This window comes from Doryrhamphus excisus, chromosome 11 (genome assembly GCF_030265055.1).
Source record: "Doryrhamphus excisus isolate RoL2022-K1 chromosome 11, RoL_Dexc_1.0, whole genome shotgun sequence".
Lineage (NCBI taxonomy): Eukaryota > Metazoa > Chordata > Actinopteri > Syngnathiformes > Syngnathidae > Doryrhamphus > Doryrhamphus excisus.
In genome coordinates this window covers 20,614,521-20,638,165 of record NC_080476.1, presented here as the reverse complement: position 1 = coordinate 20,638,165, position 23,645 = coordinate 20,614,521, and the positions used below count along the sequence as shown (strand labels likewise).

Genomic DNA, 23,645 nt, shown 5'->3' with positions numbered 1-23,645 from the left:
GATAGACAGATAGCTAGATAGACAGATAGATAGATAGATAGCTCGCTAGCTAGATAGATAGATAGCTAGATAGCTAGATAGCTTGATAGCTAGATAGCTTGATAGCTAGCTAGCTAGCTAGCTAGCTAGATAGATAGATAGATAGATAGATAGCTCGCTCGCTAGATAGATAGATAGATAGATAGATAGATAGATAGATAGATAGATAGATAGATAGATAGATAGATAGATAGATAGATAGATAGATAGATAGATAGATAGATAGATAGATAGATAGATAGATAGATAGATAGATAGATAGCTCGCTCGCTAGATAGATAGATAGATAGATAGATAGATAGATAGACAGATAGATACTAGATAGATAGATACTAGATAGATAGATAGATAGATAGACAGATAGACAGATAGACAGATAGACAGATAGATAGATAGATAGATAGATAGATAGATAGATAGATAAATGTCGCGTGAAATAGTTTGTGGGATTTTTTTAATGATCTGCCATTTGTTGTCGTCGACCCCCCCCCCCCCCGCTCCGCCCCCCCCCCCCCTACCTTTTATGTCTGCGAGGGGAAGAGGGGATATTGGAGAGTGAGATGGGAGAATGTTCAAACCCGAGCTTGTTTTCATTTCATGTTTAATTTCCTGCCGCCAAAGCCCGTGGCTTTCCGCCGCTGACCCCTCTGACCTCTTTGGAGGCGTCCAGACGAAAGACGCAGGACGCCCACATTTCCATAGTAGCGTGTCATTTAGAACGTTCCTAATGTGTTAGTGACTCATGGGTTCCCTCGGCTTCAATGCTGCTAATGTATTGCAAAAGAGCGTATGTACGTATGTATGTATGTATGTATGTATGTAACGTGTTGCTTTCTGACTGTATCGTGTTTCACAGAGGGTTTGCGCCACGCTGCTTCGCCTTTGAGCAGCTGTAGGAAGGGACGCCAGCCAAATAGTTTGTCGGGGAGATCATTGGTGGAGCCAATGAAGTCACATGTGTCTCTGCATCCTCGCTTTTCCAACTTCTAAATGTTTCTTCTCGACAGGCCAGTGGCGTCTTTGCACAACGCGGATAATTCCCATGCAACATCAACATAGGCTTTTGGAAGCTTTTGGAAGCTTTTGGAAGCTTTCATTCTTGCAGACATCTGCAAGGAAGGTGGCTCGGAGCAACACGGTCATTGCTGAAGATGTTGACGGCAAAGCCATTAAAGAGCTTTTATTTATGCTCCACGGCCAACAGGAGAGAAGGAGAGAAGGAGAGAAGGAGAGAAGGAGAGAAGGAGAGAAGGAGAGAAGGAGAGAAGGAGAGAAGGAGAGGGAGGGCAGAGTGCACAAACTCCAAAAGCGTCTTTGAAGTTTCAGCCGTCTCACCTCATCTCCGTCATGGAGGACGGCTGCGATTGATAGAGTGCCTCGGGCGGTGCGGTGCCTCGCTCGCGGCGCCCACTCCTCCGCAGAAAGGAAGGTGACGTTCAAGTCTAACCAACATAATGGCGGCAAAAGCCCCAAACGGCCCCTGCAGACTTTCATCCTTAAAAACTGAGACTCTCACATTTTCTGCAGAACACATCTGGGCTTCAGTGTCTGTTGCTTCCGAGATGAAAAGAAGGATTCAATTGCTTGCCAAGATTGCAATGCCCCCTTGGTATTCCGCTGTCGCGTAGCCCTGGACTTTGTCTTCATGGACCTTCTGTTGCAATTGTGGGATTTAGACTTGATTGCGTGCATATTTAGGGTCTGTTTTGTAGAACTCCGGGTCAAACCTCACGCTGACTCAGAAGGCTGGGCGGTGTGCCTGTCAGTCGGGGAAGTTAATGATATTCATCTGGGGAATAGACGGGTCTGTGTGAGCGCAACATGGTGTACTGGTTTTTTCACTGTACCCAGACCGGCCATGCCGTCCCTGACTTCGTCTCAAACTGCATTGGGAAATTCAAACTGGCATCTCAAGTGCTTTTTATAGCCGTACAAAATAGTCCCATGACTTCTTTTCCGCTTATGTTTTACACTCCCCTTTGAGGAAGTCCTTTGACCTTAGTGGCGCCTTTGACCTTCATGCAGAGTCCACACCGGGGGCGTCTAAACTTTTTTTCCCAGAGGGGCTCGTACTGAAAACTAAAAGCATCCTACTTTGATATCTTGTACACCAACCACTAAAAACGTATTTATACAGTAAACCTCGGATATATCGGATTCAATTGTTCCCACTGGTTTTGTCCGAAAATCCGTTATATGCGTATACCGGAAAATGTCCGTTTTACGCATATATGGGATTTATATCCGGTATATGCGTAAATGGGATTTTATCCGTTATAAAAAGGCACTTCCTTGACTATGTTTCCAATGTACCTGGACGCGCAGGCAACGCTGCAAACGCTGCAAATGACGTCGTATAGCGATAGCCTGTCACGATTCGGCGAATCGGAGCGCCACGATGCGGCCATCCGATATATGCGAGGGAAATTTCATGGAAATGCATTGGAACGGGACTGGAGATTTTGTCGGAAATAGGCGAAATCCGTTATAAAAAATCCGATATATGCAATGAATTTTTATTGGAAATGCATTACAGAAAAATCGGTTCTTTTTTATCTGTCCGTTGTGAGCGAATTTCCGATATATCCGAGTCCGATATATCCGAGGTTTACTGTATCTTTCATATGGGGCTGCATGGCGGTCCAGTGGTTAGCGTGCAGACCTCACAGCTAGGAGACCCAAGTTCAAACCACCCTCGGCCATCTCTGTGTGGAGTTTTCTCCGGGTACTCGGGTTTCCTCCCACATTCCAAAAACATGCTAGGTTAGTTAGCGATTCCAAATTCATCCAATTGATTCCAAATTGTCCATGGTTGTTTGTCTACGTATATGTGCCCTGTGATTGGCTGGCCACCAGTCCAGGGTGGAAGACAGCTGGGATAGGCTCCAACGCCGCCCGCGACCCTCGTGAGGATACGCGGTAGAAAATGAAAGAATGATTAGCATATTTGATAATAAAGTTGACTTTGACTTGACTTTTTTGATGTGTAGTTTGTGTGTTGAGTGCAAAGTTTCCATGTCCCGCCTCATTGCCCCATAATAAGGAATCGGTCCCTGAATGGATGATTCCTTCAAATAACTGGAGTTTGGTGGTATGTCCCAAACGGGAGCGACTACGGAGTATTACGGTACAGCAATGTGTACCATGAACGATACCGTGACTGAGTGTAGTTCCCGAGTGGCTCCAGGCCTTACCTGGACACGAGCCTCTGTCAGATCCGTCCTCAGTGCCAGCTGCTCGCGGGCGTAGACGTCCGGGTAGTGAGTTTTCTGGAAGACCTTCTCCAGCTCCTCCAGCTGGTAGCTGGTAAAGGTGGTGCGGTTGCGCCTCTTCTTGCCTTTGTTGCTCTCAGCCTCGTTTTTGTCCAGAGGGCTGGAAAGATCCGAACCCGGACGCTCGTTTGGACCCTTCACGCCGCTTTCCTTCAGATTGAGGTAGCCGCCTTCCATCCCGGGGGTGTCGACACTGGGGGGCAGCTCTGAGTCTGTCAAGTCATTGTTGTCTTTTCCTGCGTGAAGACGATTAAGAAATAGGTGAGTAACGGGGCCAAATGTACCAAATGTTTTTTTTATTCCACTACTTCCTGTCGTCACCCAGAGCTCGACCTTGTTCAGTTCCACTATGAAGCAAAAATGAACCAGTCTATATTGACTTTTTGCCTGTTTTCTCCACGTCACTCAAACGATCATGACATTTTTCATGACATCATTGAGGAAATAAGTCCCGCCCATATTCATATGAGACCGCCACTTCCCAGGAAACATTTAAATCTATATTTTTGTGAACTAGGCTTCGTTCCACCAGCCGATCACAGGGCACGTATAGACAAACAACCATCCACATATTCCGATTTATTTGCGCAAACAGAAAGAACCTAACCATGGTAACCTCCGCATTCCCAAAGAAAAGTGTCAATCCGAATGAACATATAATCGGATTCACAGACAGGCGTGGAATATTCCTTCCCCCAAACCGATCGCGGTATCTTGTACCCGCTCAAACGTAAAGTTGGCAGTGTTTGAATTTGGAGTCTGCATCCTAAAAGTGCTCATTTCTAGGCTGCATGACGTCATGGTGCTACAGAAGGCCGTCCCAATTAGAACGTCCACCAAGGCTCCTCCAAATGGGTCCTCCTTCTCCTTTGAGACCAAGTCTGCATTCCAAGCAACCTTCATGGTCCATCATATCCCAACATTCCGTCCTGTCCTTAAGAAAGTCAACATTCCGGTGCAAAGCTAACACAATCAGGCGTAAATATATCACATGTATGTTTATCGGCTAATTCTGTGCTTCTGTCATGGAGGTATAAAGTATAATTTATTATAACAGGCTTAGAAAAATACAGTAAAAATGAAACGAGTATTAGTGGATGGTGATGCTCTTTGTGTTCCATCAACAAAGATGTCTTGTGTCTGTGACTGGGAATTCATGTGGACTGGTGCATGTCTCCACTGTCCTCTACATGCTAGGTCAGGGGTCGGCAACCTTTACTATCAAAAGAGCCATTTTACCCCCTCGATCACTGAAGAAAAATAGAATGGAGCCGCGAAACATAATTTAACAGCAGAATATAGGGGCTGCATAGCGGTCGAGTGATTAGCGCGCAGACCTCACAGCTAGGAGACCCGAGTTCAATCCCACCCTCGGCTATCTCTGTGTGGAGTTTGCATGTTCTCCCCGTGCAAGAAATGTGTAGCAACATGCTCACATCCAGAGCAAATTGCGAGTCTCCCAAGATTTTGATTGACTGCCAGATTTGGAGGGAATTTTGGGGTATCAAAGTAGTTCAGAGGAGAAAAAGCGGAGTTGATCAAGTACTCTTGCTAGTATACGGTCTCACAGAAAGTCCCATTTTTTTCAAAAGTAATTACAAAGATGCATATTTTCCTCATTTGGGTGTTAAAACAAATATTTGAGCATTGCAAAGGGAGCCACAACAAAGAGGCTGAAGAGCCACATGCGGCTCTGGAGCCGTAGGTTGCTGACCCCTGTGCTAGGTTCATTGGTGACTCCAACTTGTCCATAGGTATGAATGTGAGTGTGAATGGTTGTTTGTCTACGTATATGTGCCCTGTGATTGGCTGGCCACCAGTCCAGCGTGGACACCGCCTCTCGCCCCAAGACAGCTGGGATAGGCTCCAGCACCCCCGTGACCCTCGTGAGGATAAACTAAATCAAATAGGAAGACTAATATAAAAAATTAAATCTTCAAAATGAAACACTCTTAAAGGGGACCTATTCTACTTTTTCCACTTTTCTGAACTATAAATGTAGTTAGAATGTAGTATTCTGGTGTTAAACCATGCCAACGTTTCAGATCATGAGGTTTGCGGATTTGGAAGTGAGCCCTGAAAGAAGTTTGGGATGGCTCTAAACGCTTGGCTTCAGAAGGCGTGATAAAACTGCCCCTTTGTGATGTCACAAAGGGAACGACTTCCTTATATGGGCGTGTCTGTAAGCCAGATAAGCGCTCTGCCCCTCCTCCGAGCACAGTTTCTCTGCTTACATTGCTAGCAATGACTCGTAAGGGAAAGCCACATTAGTTTCCAATTCCTAAAGACGCCGCCGTCAGGCACAAGTGGTTGGAATTCCTGATTCCCTACCAGCATTGAACATTGAAGTAGTTTATCAGGGTCCTAACTGTCTTTATTTTGGGGAAGTCTTGGAGCAAAAACGCTTGTCTGTGTAGCATTACCGATGCCGTAAAATGCTAAAATGCTACATCAACTTCCCATTGAGAGACGTCTTGAAGTAACCTCTTTTCTTGAGAAACTTCCGACTGTCCAGTCTCTACTTCCGGATCGGATTTGGGATCCAACACATATGGCTGTATGTTAAAAGTGGATCAACTCCAATAAAGTTGTGTTCACATCTACTGGTTACATGTGTTTAAAGGGGAACTGCACTTTTTTTTGGAATTTTGCCCATCATTCCCAATCCTTATGTTAAACATAAACACACAATTCTTTCCCCTTTCTGTGCATTATAACACAAGAAAATGAGTTAATATCAGCTAGCTAACAATGCTGTCATTGGGATACACGTATTTCGACTATGAAGTCCTCTAAAAATAAACCTCTAACAATATCACAAGGTTTGATATCCATGTTGTGATCATGCATCAACACGTACACCGATGATAACATGTAATCACTGCAGTATTTTCATGATTTAAAACACTACCAAGATGGGCGCATTGATACTAGCTAACTAACACAACGTCTCGCCAAGTCTTAGCGTCATTCCCAGACAGAAGAGTGGATACGTAGCTCTGGATTTCCCGAAAAAGACAGCAGAGCAGACATTGTAAGTGTTGTTGTTGTTGACTAGCATAACTGTGTATTAATGCAGCAAGGAAAGAAGTTTCATAGTGTTTTAAATCATCAAAGTACAGCAAGATACTGCAACTATTACATGTTATCATCGGTGTACGTGTTAATACATGATCACAGCACGGATATCAAACCATGTGATATTGTTAGAGGTTTATTTTTAGAGGGCTTCATAGTCGAAATACGTGTATCCCAATGACAGCATTGTTAGCTAGCTGATATTAACTTGTTTTCTTTTGTAATAATGGTAAAGAGATGTTCTCTTTAATATTTGAGACTGTTCTCAAATATGTTAATTTGTATTTTTCTGCACAAAATAAGATGAAAAATAAATAAACAAATCAAGAATAAAGAAAATCAATCAGTAATAAATAAATATAATAATAATAAAAGGGCAAATAATAAAAACGTAAGAAAGCACATATAGTTGGTGGGTAGACAAATGATTTTTTTCAGATTAAAATGAACAAAGCATTATAATCCGATCATTCCACGTAGCAAAGGGATGCTAACAGCTGCTAACAGCTGCTAACAGCTGCGTGTCAACAATAGCAAGCGGCAAGCTACAAAAGATGAACATCCGTAGCTGCACACTTGCTAAAGGGGTCGGTACGGCACCAAAACAATCATAAAGTCATCAATAAAGCACAATTAAACAGTAAAAACGCAGCAGTAACTAGCTTACACTCGGGCGCCGCCATCTTGAAACATGAGACCTCTGCGTCAAATCCAGTCGACATCGATATGAACAATGCTTATTTTTAAGTGTGCTTAAAAGAAATATCGATATTTTAGTTATATTTTAGTTTAGTTAGATATTTAAGTATCGTCGCTCTTAATTTGCAGACAAAATCTGCTCTTATTTTGAAGGAAAAAAGTGTACATATGCTGTGTATGGAAATGTTACCCATGGCTTCACACACAAATTGCATGAAGTCAGTAGCCAACATAAAACGCTTGTTTAAATTAAAGGGGACCTATTAGGCTCATTTTTGGCCCTTTGTATTAAGTTGCGGACTCCTATAGAGCAGCTACACTCAATAACCACACAGAAAGCTTTCTAGATCTTCCTTTCTGTTTTCATTTATTACACCCAAGGCCCGCCTCCAGCCACACCCACTAGACTAGAGACACTTTCTAATTTTGTCACCATAGGAGTTGATAGTAAATGAATAAAGCCTTTGGAGAGATACTTGGAAAGTGGTTAGGAGCAACTGGTAGCTCACGAGCCACTGCCTGGAGACCCCTGACTTTCAGGCGTTAAACATTTTTTTTTGTGTGACTACCCGTGAAAAAAGGCTACTCTTGTCATTTGCACGCATGCAAGACACTCCCTGTATGCACACTCTATAATGCTACACACAACTGCCTACTTACACAAAATAAACACACTTAAGACACTGATGAATTGAGTCCCACGGGACTCAATTCCGGTTGAATTTAATTCTGTTTAATTCCGTCCTCCCGCCTCCTATGTGATTTGTCACACTCCCAAGTGCTCCTGAGGACTTCCGGAAAATTATCAATAATTTATAATAATCATGAGGAAGTTACTGCTGAGTAAAATGGTGGAATAGTTGTGGAGTGATGAGGCCAGACGTTGGCTGTCTACAACTTACATGTTTTTGTTTTCACGGATTAAGATGCTTCCGCTGGTGTGTCCCGAAATGCCGTGTCAGACCCCCCCCCCCCCCCCCCGCCCCACTCGGCTTTCCCAGCAGGAGTTCATGACCTCATCTCACAGATGTTGTGATGCTACCAGCAGGTATTGTCCTCATTAATACCCTGTATTGTTTTTATTGTCATATGCAGCGCTACCTTGGCGTGTCGAGCTATGCTATGCTAGCAATAGCATGGAACTAGCTAGGGATTTCCAACGCCTCAGTAAAACATACATAGATTATAGCTATTCAAACTCATCACACAGCAACTTAACACTCAAAAGGTATATTTATATTTATATTTATATGCATCGACCACGGATCAGTATTGACCGATATCCGTGAATTTTTGTACATTCCTACCTGTTATCAACCTTTTTTCATCTGCAATTAATTATGAGTTAACTGTGGAATTTTTAAAAATGTGATTAATCCTGATTAAATTCTTCATTCATTCATTCATTCATTTTCTACTACTTATCCTCACAAGGAGGTGCTGGAGCCTATCCCAGTCGTCTTGGGGCAAGAGGCGGGGTACACCCTGGACTGGTGGCCAGCCAATCCCAGGGCACATATAGACAAACAACCATTCACACTCACATTCATGCCTATGGACAATTTGGAGTGGCTAATTAACCTAGCATGTTTTTAGCTAGTATTTTTCAGTAATACGGTGGAGGGCTGCACGGCAGGCGAGTGGTTAGCACGCAGCTCACAGCTAGGAGACCCGAGTTCAATTCCACCCTCGGCCATCTTTGTATGGGTTTTCTCCGGGTACTCCAGTTTTCTCCCATATTCCAAAAACATGCTAGGTTAGTTAGCGATTCCAAATTGTCCATAGGTATGAATGTGAGTGTGAATGGTTGTTTGTCTATATGTGCCCTGTGATTGGCTGGCCACCAGTCCAGGGTGGATCCCGCCTCTCCCCCCAAGACAGCTGGGATAGGCTCCAGCACCCTCCGCGACCCTCGTGAGGATACGCGGTCGAAAATGAATGAATTAATGATTCGGTTGAGCTGGTTTCATAATTATACCTTTTGAGTGTTAAGTTGCTGTGTGATGAGTTTAGTGTTGTTTGTAAGAACACTAACACATTCCAAAAACATGCTGGGTTAATTAACAACTCCAAATTGTCGGTAGGTATGAATGTGAGTGTGAATGGTTGTTTGTCTATATGTGCCCTGTGATTGGCTGGCCACCAGTCCAGGGTGGACCCCGCCTCTCGCCCCAAGACGACTGGGATAGGCTCCAGCACCCCCTTGTGAGGATAAGTAGTAGAAAATGAATGAATGAATTAAAAGCTATTTAATCATGATTAATCACATTTTTTAAAAAAAATCCACAGTTAACTCGTAATTAATCGCAGATGAAAAAAGTTGATAACAGGTAGTAATGTACAAAAATTGAGTTGAGTTTTCTGATTGCGCTCCTAAAATGTTAAGTTAGGGTCCATTGTGCTCCAAGTACGCCTGTAGCCCTGCCCATACCTTACACCTGTTTACCACAAGTTTACCCAAAAATGCATATCCCTACGGGACAAACGTCGTGGCGATATCAACATGTGAGGCGCAGCTGGGTGCACACGTGGCCCCCGCCAAAGTTTACTGTACGTTCATCCCCGCATGCGGATGGCACGCCATCAACATTTACAGTCAAGTATTTTCATCCCTCTCGCACGCTAAACAATCTCTTCTGTGGCACGCTAATTGTAACCACGCACGAGTCTCACGTTCTTCCACAACGCCAAGAAACATGAAATATGAGGAACAAGCAAGGCCTCCGTCTGCCGTTTGCCAAAGTGACTTTGTGACGAGCGACAGACCTCTTTGGTTTGCCGAGGTCAGCACTTTATTAGGGTCGGCCATTTAATCACTGCTGAAAACATCAAAGTGTCATTTAACTGCTTGTAAAGCAACAAGGCACCCTCTCACTTTTTTATGGAATGGGACGAGGAGGGTCAAGTGAAGCCAAATAAAAGAAGCACTATAAATTAGTAACCCAGGGAAGGGTTAATGACCACGCACTAACGAGAGAAGACAAAGGAATGCTTTTAAACGGAGCCATCGGAGATCTTCAAGCACTCGCATTAACCAACAAATAAGGAAACGGTATTGTTATGAACAATATTTTGTATTTCATGTATCACAGTGCAATGTCCTCATTCAGTTATTATTATATTTACAAATATTTCTGATTATAAAAGGTGAATTTAGGATCAACACCCACTTTCAAGCAATCACCAGCAAAACAAAATTTACCGTATTTTCCGGTCGCAATAAGTCATAATGTCGTAGTTTGGAAAATAAATTACCCACAAAAAATTGACTTATGTATGTTTTTTTCTACCTGATTATGTATTTTTGGCCTTTTGCGACTTATACTCCGGAGCGACTTATAGTCCACTTATAGTCTGGACTATAAGTGGCACTTTTTTTCATAGGTTGGCTGTTCCTGCGACTTATACTCCAGAGCGACTTATAAATGAAAAAAGTGTTTATGACGTACTACAGGGGTCTCAAACTCAATTTACCTGGGGGCCACTGGAGCTAGGGTCTGGGTGAGACTGGGCCGCATCAGGTTTTCCAAAAAAAAAAAAAAAAACGCATTTATTAAAAAAAAAAAAATTTAAAAAACTTCGCTTTGGTTCCAATTTTCTACAATAAAAGCTCTGATAAAACATTCCACTGTTCTGAAATATCTTACTTTTTATTTTTCTACACAAAATAAGATGAAAAATAAATAAACAAATCAAGAATAAAGAAAATCAATCAATCAGTAATAAATAAATAAATATAATAATAATAATAAAAGGGCAAATAATAAAAAGTTAAGAAAGCACATATAGTTGGTGGGTAGACAAATGATTTTTTTCATATTAAAATGAACAAAGCATTATTAGAGCCCTGTAGACATGACAAAACACGACTATAGTCACATTTATACTCTTTTTATTTACAACATATTGCGCAACTGCAGGGTCTTGAGACACATGCTAACTCGCAAACTAGAGAGCTAGCGACCTAAACGGTAGCCTTCAAGTTATTTCCTTTCAACTTAAATAGCCAAAAACTTACCACTTCCACACGGATAGGGAGGATAACTATTAACAGTTATTTAACCTTTAACATGAACATTAATCAAACGTAATATTTTTTTCTGGGTACATGATACCATACAGAATCCATATCAAACCCAAAAACTTACCACTTCCACACGGATAGGGAGGATAACTATTAACAGTTATTTAACCTTTAACATGAACATGAATCAAACGTAATCATTTTTTCTGGGTACATGATACCATACAGCAAACGGTAATTCCTGATTTTGGAATAAAATTGCAGAAAAAATTGGAGAATAAAGGATAAATGTAAAAAAAAGTGTTGTTTTTTTCTTTTTCTTTGCATTTTTTGCACAGTTGATGATGACCAAAGTATCAAATAAGTCCGATTTCTTCTTTTTGCAATTTGAACTTGAACTTAAAACGGGTTGGGCAAACGTTTTGACTCGCAGGCCGCACCGAGTTAACAAAATTGTCCAATGGGCATAATTCAATTCCCAGTTCCACATGTCCAAAAGGAGTAGGAAGAAGCAAAGCTTTTTAACCCCACCCCCCCATCTGGTACTTTTACAAATGCCTATCAAGGCCAATGTCTTCTGGCTAGTATTACTGCAGTTTTCCACGATGCCTGTGTGTCGTGGAGTGTCTTGCTCTAACATCTCGGAGAAGCGTCCCCCACCCAATTTCCTTCACACTGTGCAGGCTTGTCAAAACCAAAACAAACATGTCTGCCGTGTGGTACTTACCTGCTGTACTTACAACTGTGAGAGTGACATGAAGTGAAAAACATGCTACATAAAAAGTAGGTAAGAAAGAAAGTAAGACAAGTATGTTTTTCTATCAATAAAGTTGACTCAGTACAATAAATCAGTACAAATCGGCCCTTCCTCTACTATTTTTATTTCTGTCTAAATATTTGATATCCAGCAACTTTGCACAGGCATTGAAGAGCAGTGGACCAACATTCCACAGGCCACAATTGACAACCTGATAAACTCAATACGAAGAAGATGTGTTGTACTACATGAGGCAAATGGTGGTCACACCAGATACTGACTGGTTCTGGGTCACCCGAGACCCCCAGTAAAGTACAAAAAATACTCATTTTTGGGTGGTTTGTGTGTACAGCTGGTGCTTTGTGACATGCATTTGTGAACAATGGTACTGGTAATGGTAATGGTAATGGTTTTACATTTGTTCACTTCCTGCTTTCCTAATATATTTTTTTTTCATTCAAATAAAATAAAATAAAATAAAATAAAATAAAATAAAATAAAATAAAATAAAATAAAATAAAATAAAATAAAATAAAATAAAATGAAATGAAATGAAATGAAATGAAATGAAATGAAATGAAATGAAATGAAATGAAATGAAATGAAATGAAATAAAATAAAATAAAATAAAATAAAATAAAATAAAATAAAATAAAATAAAATAAAATAAAATAAAATAAAATAAAAGTAAAGTAAAGTAAAGTAAAGTAAAGTAAAGTAAAGTAAAGTAAAGTAAAGTAAAGTAAAGTAAAGTAAAGTAAAGTAAAGTAAAGTAAAGTAAAGTAAAGTAAAGTAAAGTAAAGTAAAATTAAATAAAATAAAATAAAATAAAATAAAATAAAATAAAATAAAATAAAATAAAAATAAAATAAAATAAAATAAAATAAAATAAAATAAAATAAAATAAAATAAAATAAAATAAAATAAAATAAAATAAAATAAAATAAAATAAAATAAAATAAAATTTGTCCCGTACGGAAGTACTCTGTGATATGAGCATCCAATGCCATAATGGGTACCATAGTGCGTGTCAATATAGTGATATATATAGCACATCATGACTGGTTCAAGACTCTTCATCCTTGTATTTAGCAAACATCAACTGCTTGTATTGTTTCTTGAATTGGCTCATCGTTGTGCATTGTTTGATTTCCTTACTCAATCCATTCCATAGTTTGATTCCACATACTGAAATGCACCTCGTAGCCCTGCCACTGTATTGTTTCTACAACACGCTCCAAAATGTAGTGCCAAAATTGACATATTTAACACCATCCGATTTAAATCTATTTATCATGTATGTATGTATGGAGTGGAATTAATGCTAAGAATCCACTGGGACAGCGCCAGTTTGCGCCAGTTTGCGCCAGTTTGCGCCAGTTTGCGCCAGTTTGCGCCAGTTTGCGCCAGTTTGCGCCACTTTGCGCCACTTTGCGCCACTTTGCGCCACTTTGCGCCAATGCAACTTCCTGTGGCGCCTAGTGGCACGGCAAAAATTTAGTTTGGCGTCAAGAAAATGTCAAAATGTTTAAAATCTTCATAGCTTGCATCAAGCAATCGGCGCAAAGTGTCCACCAAGTGGAACCAAATGTCATAAACAATCCGCCTATTGGAATCCAGTGGAATTTAATGGTGCAAGCTAAGTTGCGCCATTGATGCTAGGAGTCCACTGGGCCGGCGCCAGTAGGTGCCAGTTGGCGCCAGTTTGCGCCAGTTTGCACCAGTTTGCGCCAGTTTGCGCCAGTTTGCGCCAATGCAACTTACTGTGGCGCCTAGTGGCGCCAATAAGGTGCCTAGTGGCGTGCAGTGGCTCAGACTGCCTCCCAACTGGCTCATGGCTGCCCGTAACGGCGGCAAAAATGTAGTTTAGCGGCAAGAAAATTTCAAAATGTTTAAAATCTTTATCTTCATTCAAAGTGTCCACCAAGTGGAACCAAATGTCGCAAACAATCCGCCTATTGGAATCCACTGGAATGTAATGGCGCAAGCCAAGTTGCGTCAAAGATGCTAGGAGTCCACTGGGCCGGTGCCAGTTGGTGCCAGTTGGTGCCAGTTTGCGCCAGTTTGCACCAGTTTGCGCCAGTTTGCGCCAGTTTGCGCCAATGCAACTTACTGTGGCGCCTAGTGGCGCCAATAAGGTGCCTAGTGGCGTGCAGTGGCTCAAACTGCCTCCCAACTGGCTCATGGCTGCCCGTAACGGCGGCAAAAATGTAGTTTAGCGGCAAGAAAATTTCAAAATGTTTAAAATCTTCATCTTCATTCAAAGTGTCCACCAAGTGGAACCAAATGTCGCAAACAATCCGCCTATTGGAATCCACTGGAATGTAATGGCGCGAGCCAAGTTGCGTCAAAGATGCTAGGAGTCCACTGGGCCGGTGCCAGTTGGTGCCAGTTGGTGCCAGTTTGCACCAGTTTGCGCCAGTTTGCGGCAGTTTGCACCAATGCAACTTACTGTGGCACCTCGTGGCGCCAATAAGGTGCCTAGTGGCGTGCAGTGGCTCAAACTGCCTCCCAACTGGCTCATGGCTGCCCGTTACGGCGGTAAAAATGTAGTTTAGCGGCAAGAAAATTTCAAAATGTTTAAAATCTTCATCTTCATTCAAAGTGTCCACCAAGTGGAACCAAATGTCGCAAACAATCCGCCTATTGGAATCCACTGGAATGTAATGGCGCGAGCCAAGTTGCGTCACTTATACTAGGAATCCACTGGGCCGGTGCCAGTTGGTGCCAGTTGGCGCCAAAGATGATGTGTATAGGCTCGCTGTGGCACCGAATAACAGCAACATGGCAACATACGCGCCAATCACATCATCTTTGGCACCAACTGGCACCAACTGGCACCGGCCCAGTGGACTCCTAGCATAATAACATGGCTGCTAAGAGTTCTGTTCTGTTTGTTAATTCAAGAACATTTTTACATGCTGTGTGTGACATCCAGCATCGGGGCAAGGGTCCTTGGGGGCTCAAAACAAGAAATGAATGTGGCCCGCAACCCCATTCATGCACACCAAAAAATCCCCCCAAATTGTTTTTTTACACACAACTTCTGGGACATTTGTTATGTACACTGATTCCCTCATCTAATAGAAGAGATCAGGGGTTGTCAAGGTGACGTTCAGGGACCAACAAAAGCCTGTTCGTCATAGTTTAGTTGTTAGCTTATTAGCCCCTATGGAGTCCGTGACAGCAGATCATAACAATGCACTTAGCGCTGTTTTTCTTTTTCTTTTGTAACTCCTATTCATCGTGTCTCTCAGTGGCCCATAAACAACCAAAACCTCATCAGTTTTACCAAATCTTATTTCATGGGTCTGGAATCAGGCTTCATGTTGGTGTCGCCTTCTGAGGAACCAACACGTCCACTTTGATGGACGCCGTTACTTCAGATCTTCTATGCGGTGAACTTTGCTCTAATCTCCGTGTTGCACTGCTAGGTAGGATCACAGTTCAGTCGCTAACATCCACAAAATGTGGTAGTCATCATCCCAAATATACATACATGTACCATGACATCATTTCCCAGCCCCCCCCCCAGCCCCCTCGCTCAGTGGAAGTAAAGACTTTATTTTGACAGGATGCTTTTAAAGCGCTGCCAGAACCTTCTTGTGGTCTTGTTTTGCTCTCGTGCGTTGAGAAACACGTTGTACGGATCACAGAATGCTCCGATTTGAACCTTCCTGTTTTCTCCGACACACACCTGAACGTATAGAGCAGGGGTGGGCAAACTACGGCCCGGGGGCCACATCCGGCCCGCCAAGGGTTTGAATACGGCCCGCCCAGACTTTCCAAAGTATTTCATTTAAAGTCAACATACAACCTGGCATCATGGCCTGAGCCAACATTTTGATGGTTTTATCAATTTCGTTGTTTGACATGGTCTGTTGTTTACAAAGTGCTCCTGAAAAAAGAGACACAAGCACATAATAATAATAAAAATTAAAATAATAATTATTATATTATTATTATAACTATTATGATTATTATATTTATTATATTAATGCTAATTATTATATTAATTATATATAATAAAATTGTTATATTTGCATATTTTACATAATAATAATTATTATTTTAATTTAATTGTAATTATTATAATATTTTATTATTTTTAAAATATTTAAATATAAATATAAAATAATAAATAATAATAGCAGATTGCATGACAAATATACAGATACAATAATACCAGGTGGACTGTTACGTGTAAAATATATAGTCCCCCCCCCCCCCCCCCCCCCCCCGGAAATTTTGTTATATCAATGCGGCCCGCGAGTCAAAAAGTTTGCCCACCCCTGGTATAGAGTCATCCATTGGCGACCCCCCCAGTCCTGACCACATTAGAGGATTTGACTGGTCCTTAAAGGGACATAGAATATTGTGTTCTTGGGCTACATGAACATAAATTGTTCATGTAGTTTTTCATCAGGAAAAAAAAGTTTCCATTTTTTTCTATTCTTTAGTAATCAGCAGTAGAACATATAAGTTTCAGCAAAATATTGACAATTTGAAATTTGGACAATTTTGAAATTTGGACAATTGAATTTTGCCATACATATTTTACCAAAATATATACACAAATACACTATTTTCCAAAAGTTTTTTCATAGGTTGGCTGTTCCTGTGACTTATACTCCAGAGCGACTTATAAATGAAAGTGTTTATCTTTTCATGTTTATGTTTTGTGTAGCTGAATAAGCATTGTGTTAGCATATCTTACACCTATTCAGCCTGTTCTCTATTCTTTTATTGTTACAACTTGCCTTCCAAGATGGCGTAACGTCTGTTTTGGTCAAGTAGTTTGGAAAATAATGCGACTTATGTATGTTTTTTTTCTACCTAATTATGCATTTTTGGCCTTGTGCGACTTATACTCCGGAGTGACTGTGAGATTTCTAATTGGATATTATATTTTAATTTAAACAACGGCCCATATTTCCAAATTTTGACATTGCCTTCATAAAATGTTATGTCGTATCTTTGTAGTTGCATATAAACTACATTTTTGTACATCCCTACTTGTTAGCAACTTTTTTCATCTGCGATTAATTATGAGTTAACTGTGGATTTTTAAAATGTAATTAATCACCATTAAATAGTTTTTCATTTATTCATTCATTTTTCTACCGCTTATCCTCACGAGGGAGCCTATCCCAGCTGTCTTGGGGCGAGAGGCGGGGTCCACCCTGGACTGGTGGCCAGCCAATCACAGGGCACATATAGACAAACAACCATTCACACTCACATTCATACCTATGGACAATTTGGAGAGGAAGTAATGTCTCTTTTGGTCAAGTAGTAAAATAAATTACCTGCAAAAAATGCGACTTATACTCCAGTGCGACTTATGTATGTTTTTTTGTACCTAATTATGCATTTTTGGCATTATGCGACTTATACTCCGGAGCGACTTATAGTCCAAAAAATACAGTATATCACAACATAACACAAAAACTGAACAATTTACAGTTTTCGCATTAAGAGCTGAACTTTGTTAAAATTTCCCTTCAATGCTAACCTTGTGCACGCTACACTCCTCCGTGCTTTTTACTTCCTGTTATTACGTGAGAAGGATGCATGCAGAGCTTGGCATCGGGCGTTCATGTTGAACAAAAAATGTTTGAATATGTTTTGGTAGGGAATGAGTAAATAAAACCAGACTTTGTAAGGATCTGTAATGTTGTTCACTGACCACTAGGTGACAGTAATGTTACTGTAATGTTTGGTGAGACACACAAGCACCAGACTTGATCTCCAGAACAACAGACACAATAATGCAGAACACCAAATTTACCAATGTTTTTTTCATAAATACGCCAATGAACCTGTAAGGAAAAAATAATAATAATAACATCCATAACCTAATTGATGGCTGAACCAAAAAGGAATCAAATATCAAAAGTACTTGTATTATATGGGTATTTAACTAGAAATATTTACACTATGTAATTCAACATTTATTTCAGTAATGGCAAACTCCATCTGGTACTTTTACAATCAGTAACTGTTACATTTGTTCACTTCCTGCTTTCATAATATAGTTTAAGGTTGTTGTTTTTTTTTAAATAATGTACGTATGTTTTTCTATCAATAAAGTTGACTCAGTACAATAAATCAGTACAAATCGGCCCTTCCTCTACTATTTTTATTTCTGTCTAAATATTTGATATCCAGCAACTTTGCACAGGCATTGAAGAGCAGTGGACCAACATTCCACAGGCCACAATTGACAACCTGATAAACTCAATACGAAGAAGATGTGTTGTACTACATGAGGCAAATGGTGGTCACACCAGATACTGACTGGGTCTGGGTCACCCGAGACCCCCAGTAAAGTACAAAAAATACTCATTTTTGGGTGGTTTGTGTGTACAGCTGGTGCTTTGTGACATGCATTTGTGAACAATGGTACTGGTAATGGTAATGGTAATGGTTTTACATTTGTTCACTTCCTGCTTTCCTAATATATTTTTTTTTCATTCAAATAAAATAAAATAAAATAAAATAAAATAAAATAAAATAAAATAAAATAAAATAAAATAAAATAAAATAAAATAAAATAAAATAAAATAAAATAAAATAAAATAAAATAAAATTTGTCCCATACGGAAGTACTCTGTGATATGAGCATCCAATGCATTCCATAGTTTGATTCCACATACTGAAATGCTATGGCTAGCATAACGTAGTCCTAGCATAGAAGTGTTTCAAATGTACTTCTTCCCTGAGATCATATTTCTCCTCTCTTGTAGAGAAGTATTGGATGACATTTTTAGCTAATTGCTTATTTTTTAGCCTTATGCATTATTTTAGCTGTTTGAAGATGAACTATATCAGCAAGTTGAAGTATTTGTCATTTTACAAATAAGGAGTTAGTATGTTCTCTGTAGGTGGCATTATGAATTATCCTTACTGGCCTTTTTTGCAGTACATTTAGCCAGTGAATATTGCTTTTATAGTTATTAGCCCATATTTCCACACAATTAGTGTGGCATATACATTTGATAAATATATCATATACACGTTTAAAAAGAAATTATAAGTAAAGTGCAGTTTTCCTTTAAATTGATATTTGTCCTTAGTCTATATTTGGTTTGAGTATATGTATGTGCAAAAGAAAAATGTCTCCCCCGTCCATTTGTGACACTTTGTTTATTTTCCAAGGCACGGTGGAGGCAGGGTTACGTAAACCAGGCCCTCTATGTCATTGCTTGCGGGTGGAATTGTGTTTGGGGAGGATGAATAAAAAGCATATAGGAGCCAGTGATGCACATCTGCCTCCGATTAATGCTGCAGGACTCATTTGCATTCCTTGATACTCCAGCTTTCACTTCATTCACTCGGGAGGTGAGCAGGTAGGTGCCCCGCCCCCGTGAGACATTCACTGATTCACACTGAAGTCATTTATCACTTTCCTTTCCACCACAATTCGTTTTTAAACACTGGTAGTCCCGCAAAACACAAATCTAAAAGTCAAAATGCTAAAGATACTTAACGGAATTAGTCAATGAGAGACGTCTTGAAGTCTTTTCAGGTTTGGGATTGAACACATGTTAAAAGAGGACATTTTATAAAGATAATTTACTGTTTATTATCAAGCCAACTCCTATAAAGTTGCCAAATCCAAAGAAATACAGCGGAATAGGTGCAGATTCTGGAAGAACTAGAACGCTTTCTGTGATGGTTATTGTGTCTATCTGCTCTATAGGAGTCCACAACTCCCATAGACCTGAAAAATTAGCATAATTTAATATAATATAAGACCACCCTTTACTTTGAGGAGCCACTGTGTGCTGAATGGTGGTGTAACCTGTAAGCGCTAGTCTGTCCTGTCCCGTCCCGTCCCGTCTCGGGAACCTGTTGTTTGTTACTTAACGTATCTGATTGTAATGGAATCAACCATCATCTGGAATAAAAAGGGTTATCAATGAGATTGTAGAATCGCTGACATACATACATTGGTAATTGATCATTTCAGACAGGAACATTTCCTAACAAACTGTTAAAAAAAATTTTGAAATGGTAAGACACAGAAATTTTACAAATTATGACCACCTGCAGCACGGCTGTAAAAGCTCACAACAGCCCGGTTGCCATGTAAACAACGTTGCATTCAGGGCCCATCCCGGCATCCTGGCACACGCACACTCCGTGTGTACATCACATGATTTGGAAGGGTATGAAATATCAGCGTCGAGTCATATATATCTCCCATGTTGGACCACACATAAGAACACAAGCCTGTTGACGCCTGAGGCTTTGACTATACAGACCCCAAAAGCGCCCCCCCCCCAACCCCAACCCCAGGGCCCCCGCGCCTTCATCTGGCTGCAACATTTGCTGCGTTTAATGACGGCTCTGTCAGTACATTCGCCAGGTTAGTTCACTAAAGTACAGCACCGCTCCAAAAAAGTCTGTACTTATTTTAATTGGAGACCCCCGCTGACCCCCGCTGACCCCCACCAAACCTGTAATGCGGGGGTGTCCACTTTTACCCCCACCAATGGTCACGTAGTGAAAAACATAACAGAAATATAAGTTGTATATAAGTAATATAAGTGATGTAAATGAAAAAGTGTATTTATTTGTATGAACTTTTTTCCAAATATTTCCATAACCTGCATAAATAATCATATCAATAATTTTTCTGGTAATAATATAGTATAGCTTTTTTTCCCCCAAACTAATTTTCCCAAAATTACGACTTTATTTTGTTTGTTTGTCATATTATGAAGTTGAAAAAAAATGCCTTTCTTCAATTTTTCGTCGTTTTTTATATAACATTTATATAACATTATGACAGTATTCTCGTGGAATTCCAACATTTTTAATTTAATTTACAAACTTTTTCTTTTTAATATTTTGACTTTATAATTCCATTTTTTATTGTGTATTTTTTTAATATAGTTCTTAATGTTAAATTATTTTTTTTTTTAGAATGCACCACGCGCCGCCTATGGCCCATGGGCCGCACTTTGGAAACCATTTAAATTGAAAAAGGTACCTCGAAATCCATGCACCCGAGCTAACTTGTTTATTTTTATTTTAAACTTGACATAACCTTCATATTTATCTCTATATGGCTGGATAAAAAAACAATGAAATATTGTAAATTGGCTTTTTCATCTTAAATCGCAATCTAAAATATATATTTTTAAAAAATGTAAAGGCCTAAAGTGTCGTCTTTAATATTAAAGATAAGTTTAAAAAGAAGTAGAATATGTGTGTCGTCTTGTGTTTAATGTAATATAGTTTAATACTAATATACTTATTAATATTTTACATTGGCGTAATCGTAGCATGTATTTTTGACACATATTTGTTGTTTTTAATTCGTTTATTTTGTGCCAAAATGCACACATTACGATATTGCAACTTGACTATTGCGTATTAAAAATAAATCATAATAATAAAAATAAAAAGTACGCGCACACTCACCGTAGCAGGGAAGGATGCCGTCCGGGTGCAGCTTGCCGCCTTCGGGGGGAGTCTTGCAGGCGGGCCTGTGCATGAAAACCTGGTACTTGTTAAAGGTGCTCTCTCCTTCCGCGCCGTCCAGAGTCTGGCACTCGGACTGGAAGGGACTGGACCGGGACTTCTCCGCAAAACCTTGCCCTTTCCCGCCCGGGAAGGTGGGGCTGTATTTGGCTTCCGTGGCGCTGAAAGTCCTGAACGGGTTCGCCTGGTGCTCCCTGCCTTGCGTGGAAGACGGAGTGTAATAGGAATCCATCGATGTCATATCGCAGTATGACACGCAAGTATCTGCGTTCATGCCGAGAAGGTTAGATTTAAAAAAAAAAAAAAAAAAAAGAAAGAAAGAAAGAACGAAAGAAGAGAGAATCCACGCTGCCCTCCCACTTTTTATACAGAACCCCACAACCTTCCACGCACACACTCAAACACACGCATCAGGGACGGATTTAAAAAAGAGATTTTTTTTCCACGGAGAAGCTGCTGTGAGATGTTGGGAGCCCACAGTGGGAAATATCACGCAGCAGAGCACCGACCTTCAAGCTGAGCGCACTGCAAGTAGGCCCACTGCGCTCTGACTGCGCTATTATGGAGGTCAACCTCCGGGGGGGGGTTGATTGGGGGGGGGGGGGGGGGGGAGACACACACGCGGGAAACACAACACATGACATTCATGCTTTTTTTTTTTTTTTTTTTTTAATTTTTTGTCTCTTTGTGTCTTTAGTATTTATTTATTGAAGAAATGATTCCAAATGCTAAATATTATATTGTCTTTTTTTTTTTTAACTATTTCCCAAAGCGAACTACTGAGGATAGAATCCACGCACAAAGGACGATTGTCGCTGCCAAGTCGTCTTATTTAGGTAAATATTCAATTACTTACAAAGAATTACCACCAATATTCCTCGTTGAAATGTTTGCCTTGCTAGTAAACACAACTTGTGTCTTTTGTCGTTTGTGCGCAAATGGAATAATAAGTTTGCTCCTGAATTCTATTATATATATTACTAGACTATTTAATAATAATAATACTATATCATAAGTAACAAATGCATTTCAATACGATACGAAACAATAATGTTCATTGGAAATGTACCTATTTAATATGATTATTATTAGTTGTTTTTTTTAAATATACCAACATAATCCATTTAGATGTGGTTTCGGTGCTTTTTAAAATAATTTAAAAAGCCGTTAATTTAACTTTGGATGGGATTTGAAATGAAATGACATTAAATTAACTCCGTTTTGTTCTTGTTATTTTTGTTTTAAAAAAATCATTTTAAAATAGCAAATGGATCCAAATGAGTTTCAACAAAATTCGGGTTACTTATTTATGCTTTGACACCAATATTGAGATGAGGAGGAATATTCATTTTGCTATTTTGCTTATAGAACTCGAGAAGAAAATGATATTTTTTCTGCGTATTTTGGCTCATAAAAAATGTGTTTGATTCTAATTTAGTTTAGCTTCAAAGCAGTCTCAGTTTAAAGATAGTTTTCAGGTAAAATGACGGCCGTATATGAGTGACAGGCCCAAGTGCTGCGTTCAGGGCCAATCACATTGCCCCCCCCTCCCGGAGCAGCTGTGTGTACGACATCTCAAGGACTTTAACGGACTCGGAATTACGTAAGACGTGAACGCATCATTTTATTGAAACATATTGACAGCTCCGTACTGCACGTGATGGGACCCGCCCATGTCGCCTTCACAGACCTTTATTAAAACACGGAGTGTGTGGAACTGTGAGTTGGCCCACGTCACACACCATCAAAGAAGCATACTAATGATACTAATATGCCAACAATATGGCATACTAATGATACTAATATGCCTAATGAAGCTATTCCGCTAGCATTTGCGTTTTAAAATTGGAAATCATTTAGCATATATGCTAAATGTGCTATATATAGCACAAAATTGACAACCTTTCCAAATTCAGCCCAAATGTCCCAATAAGACTAAAACAGCAGCACTTTAAAGGGCACCTATTCTAATTCTTGAGTTGTGGGCTCCCATAGAGCAACTCCACACAATAACCCCCACAGAAAGCTTTCTAGATCTTCCAGAATCTGCACCTATTCCAGTAGTGTTTCCATGGATGTCCTGCTTCCCTTCCAAACCACTTTTCAAGTAGCTCCCCCAAGGGTTTATTCGTTTATTATCAACTCCTATACCAGGGGTGGGCAAACTACGGGCCGGGGGCCACATCCGGCCCGCCAAGTGCTTGAATACGGCCCGCCTGTTCTTTCCAAAGTATTTCATTTAAACTCAGCATACAAGCTGGCATCATGGCCTGAGCCAACC

At 40.1% G+C, this 23,645-nt stretch overlaps 1 protein-coding gene across 1 annotated transcript in view; it reads right to left on the bottom strand.

Moving 5' to 3' along the window:
- Positions 1–21,860, bottom strand: part of alx4b (ALX homeobox 4b) — a 32,792-nt gene extending 10,932 nt beyond the window's left edge. Inside the window, exons 1-2 of the mRNA XM_058087095.1 lie at positions 21,305–21,860; positions 3,234–3,547 (exon numbers count right to left, since the gene is read on the bottom strand). Coding sequence (XP_057943078.1) covers positions 3,234–3,547; positions 21,305–21,638 — 648 coding nt within the window. The 5' untranslated portion in view covers positions 21,639–21,860. The remainder of the gene's footprint in view (positions 1–3,233; positions 3,548–21,304) is intronic.
- Between the last annotated feature and the right edge of the window lie 1,785 nt (positions 21,861–23,645).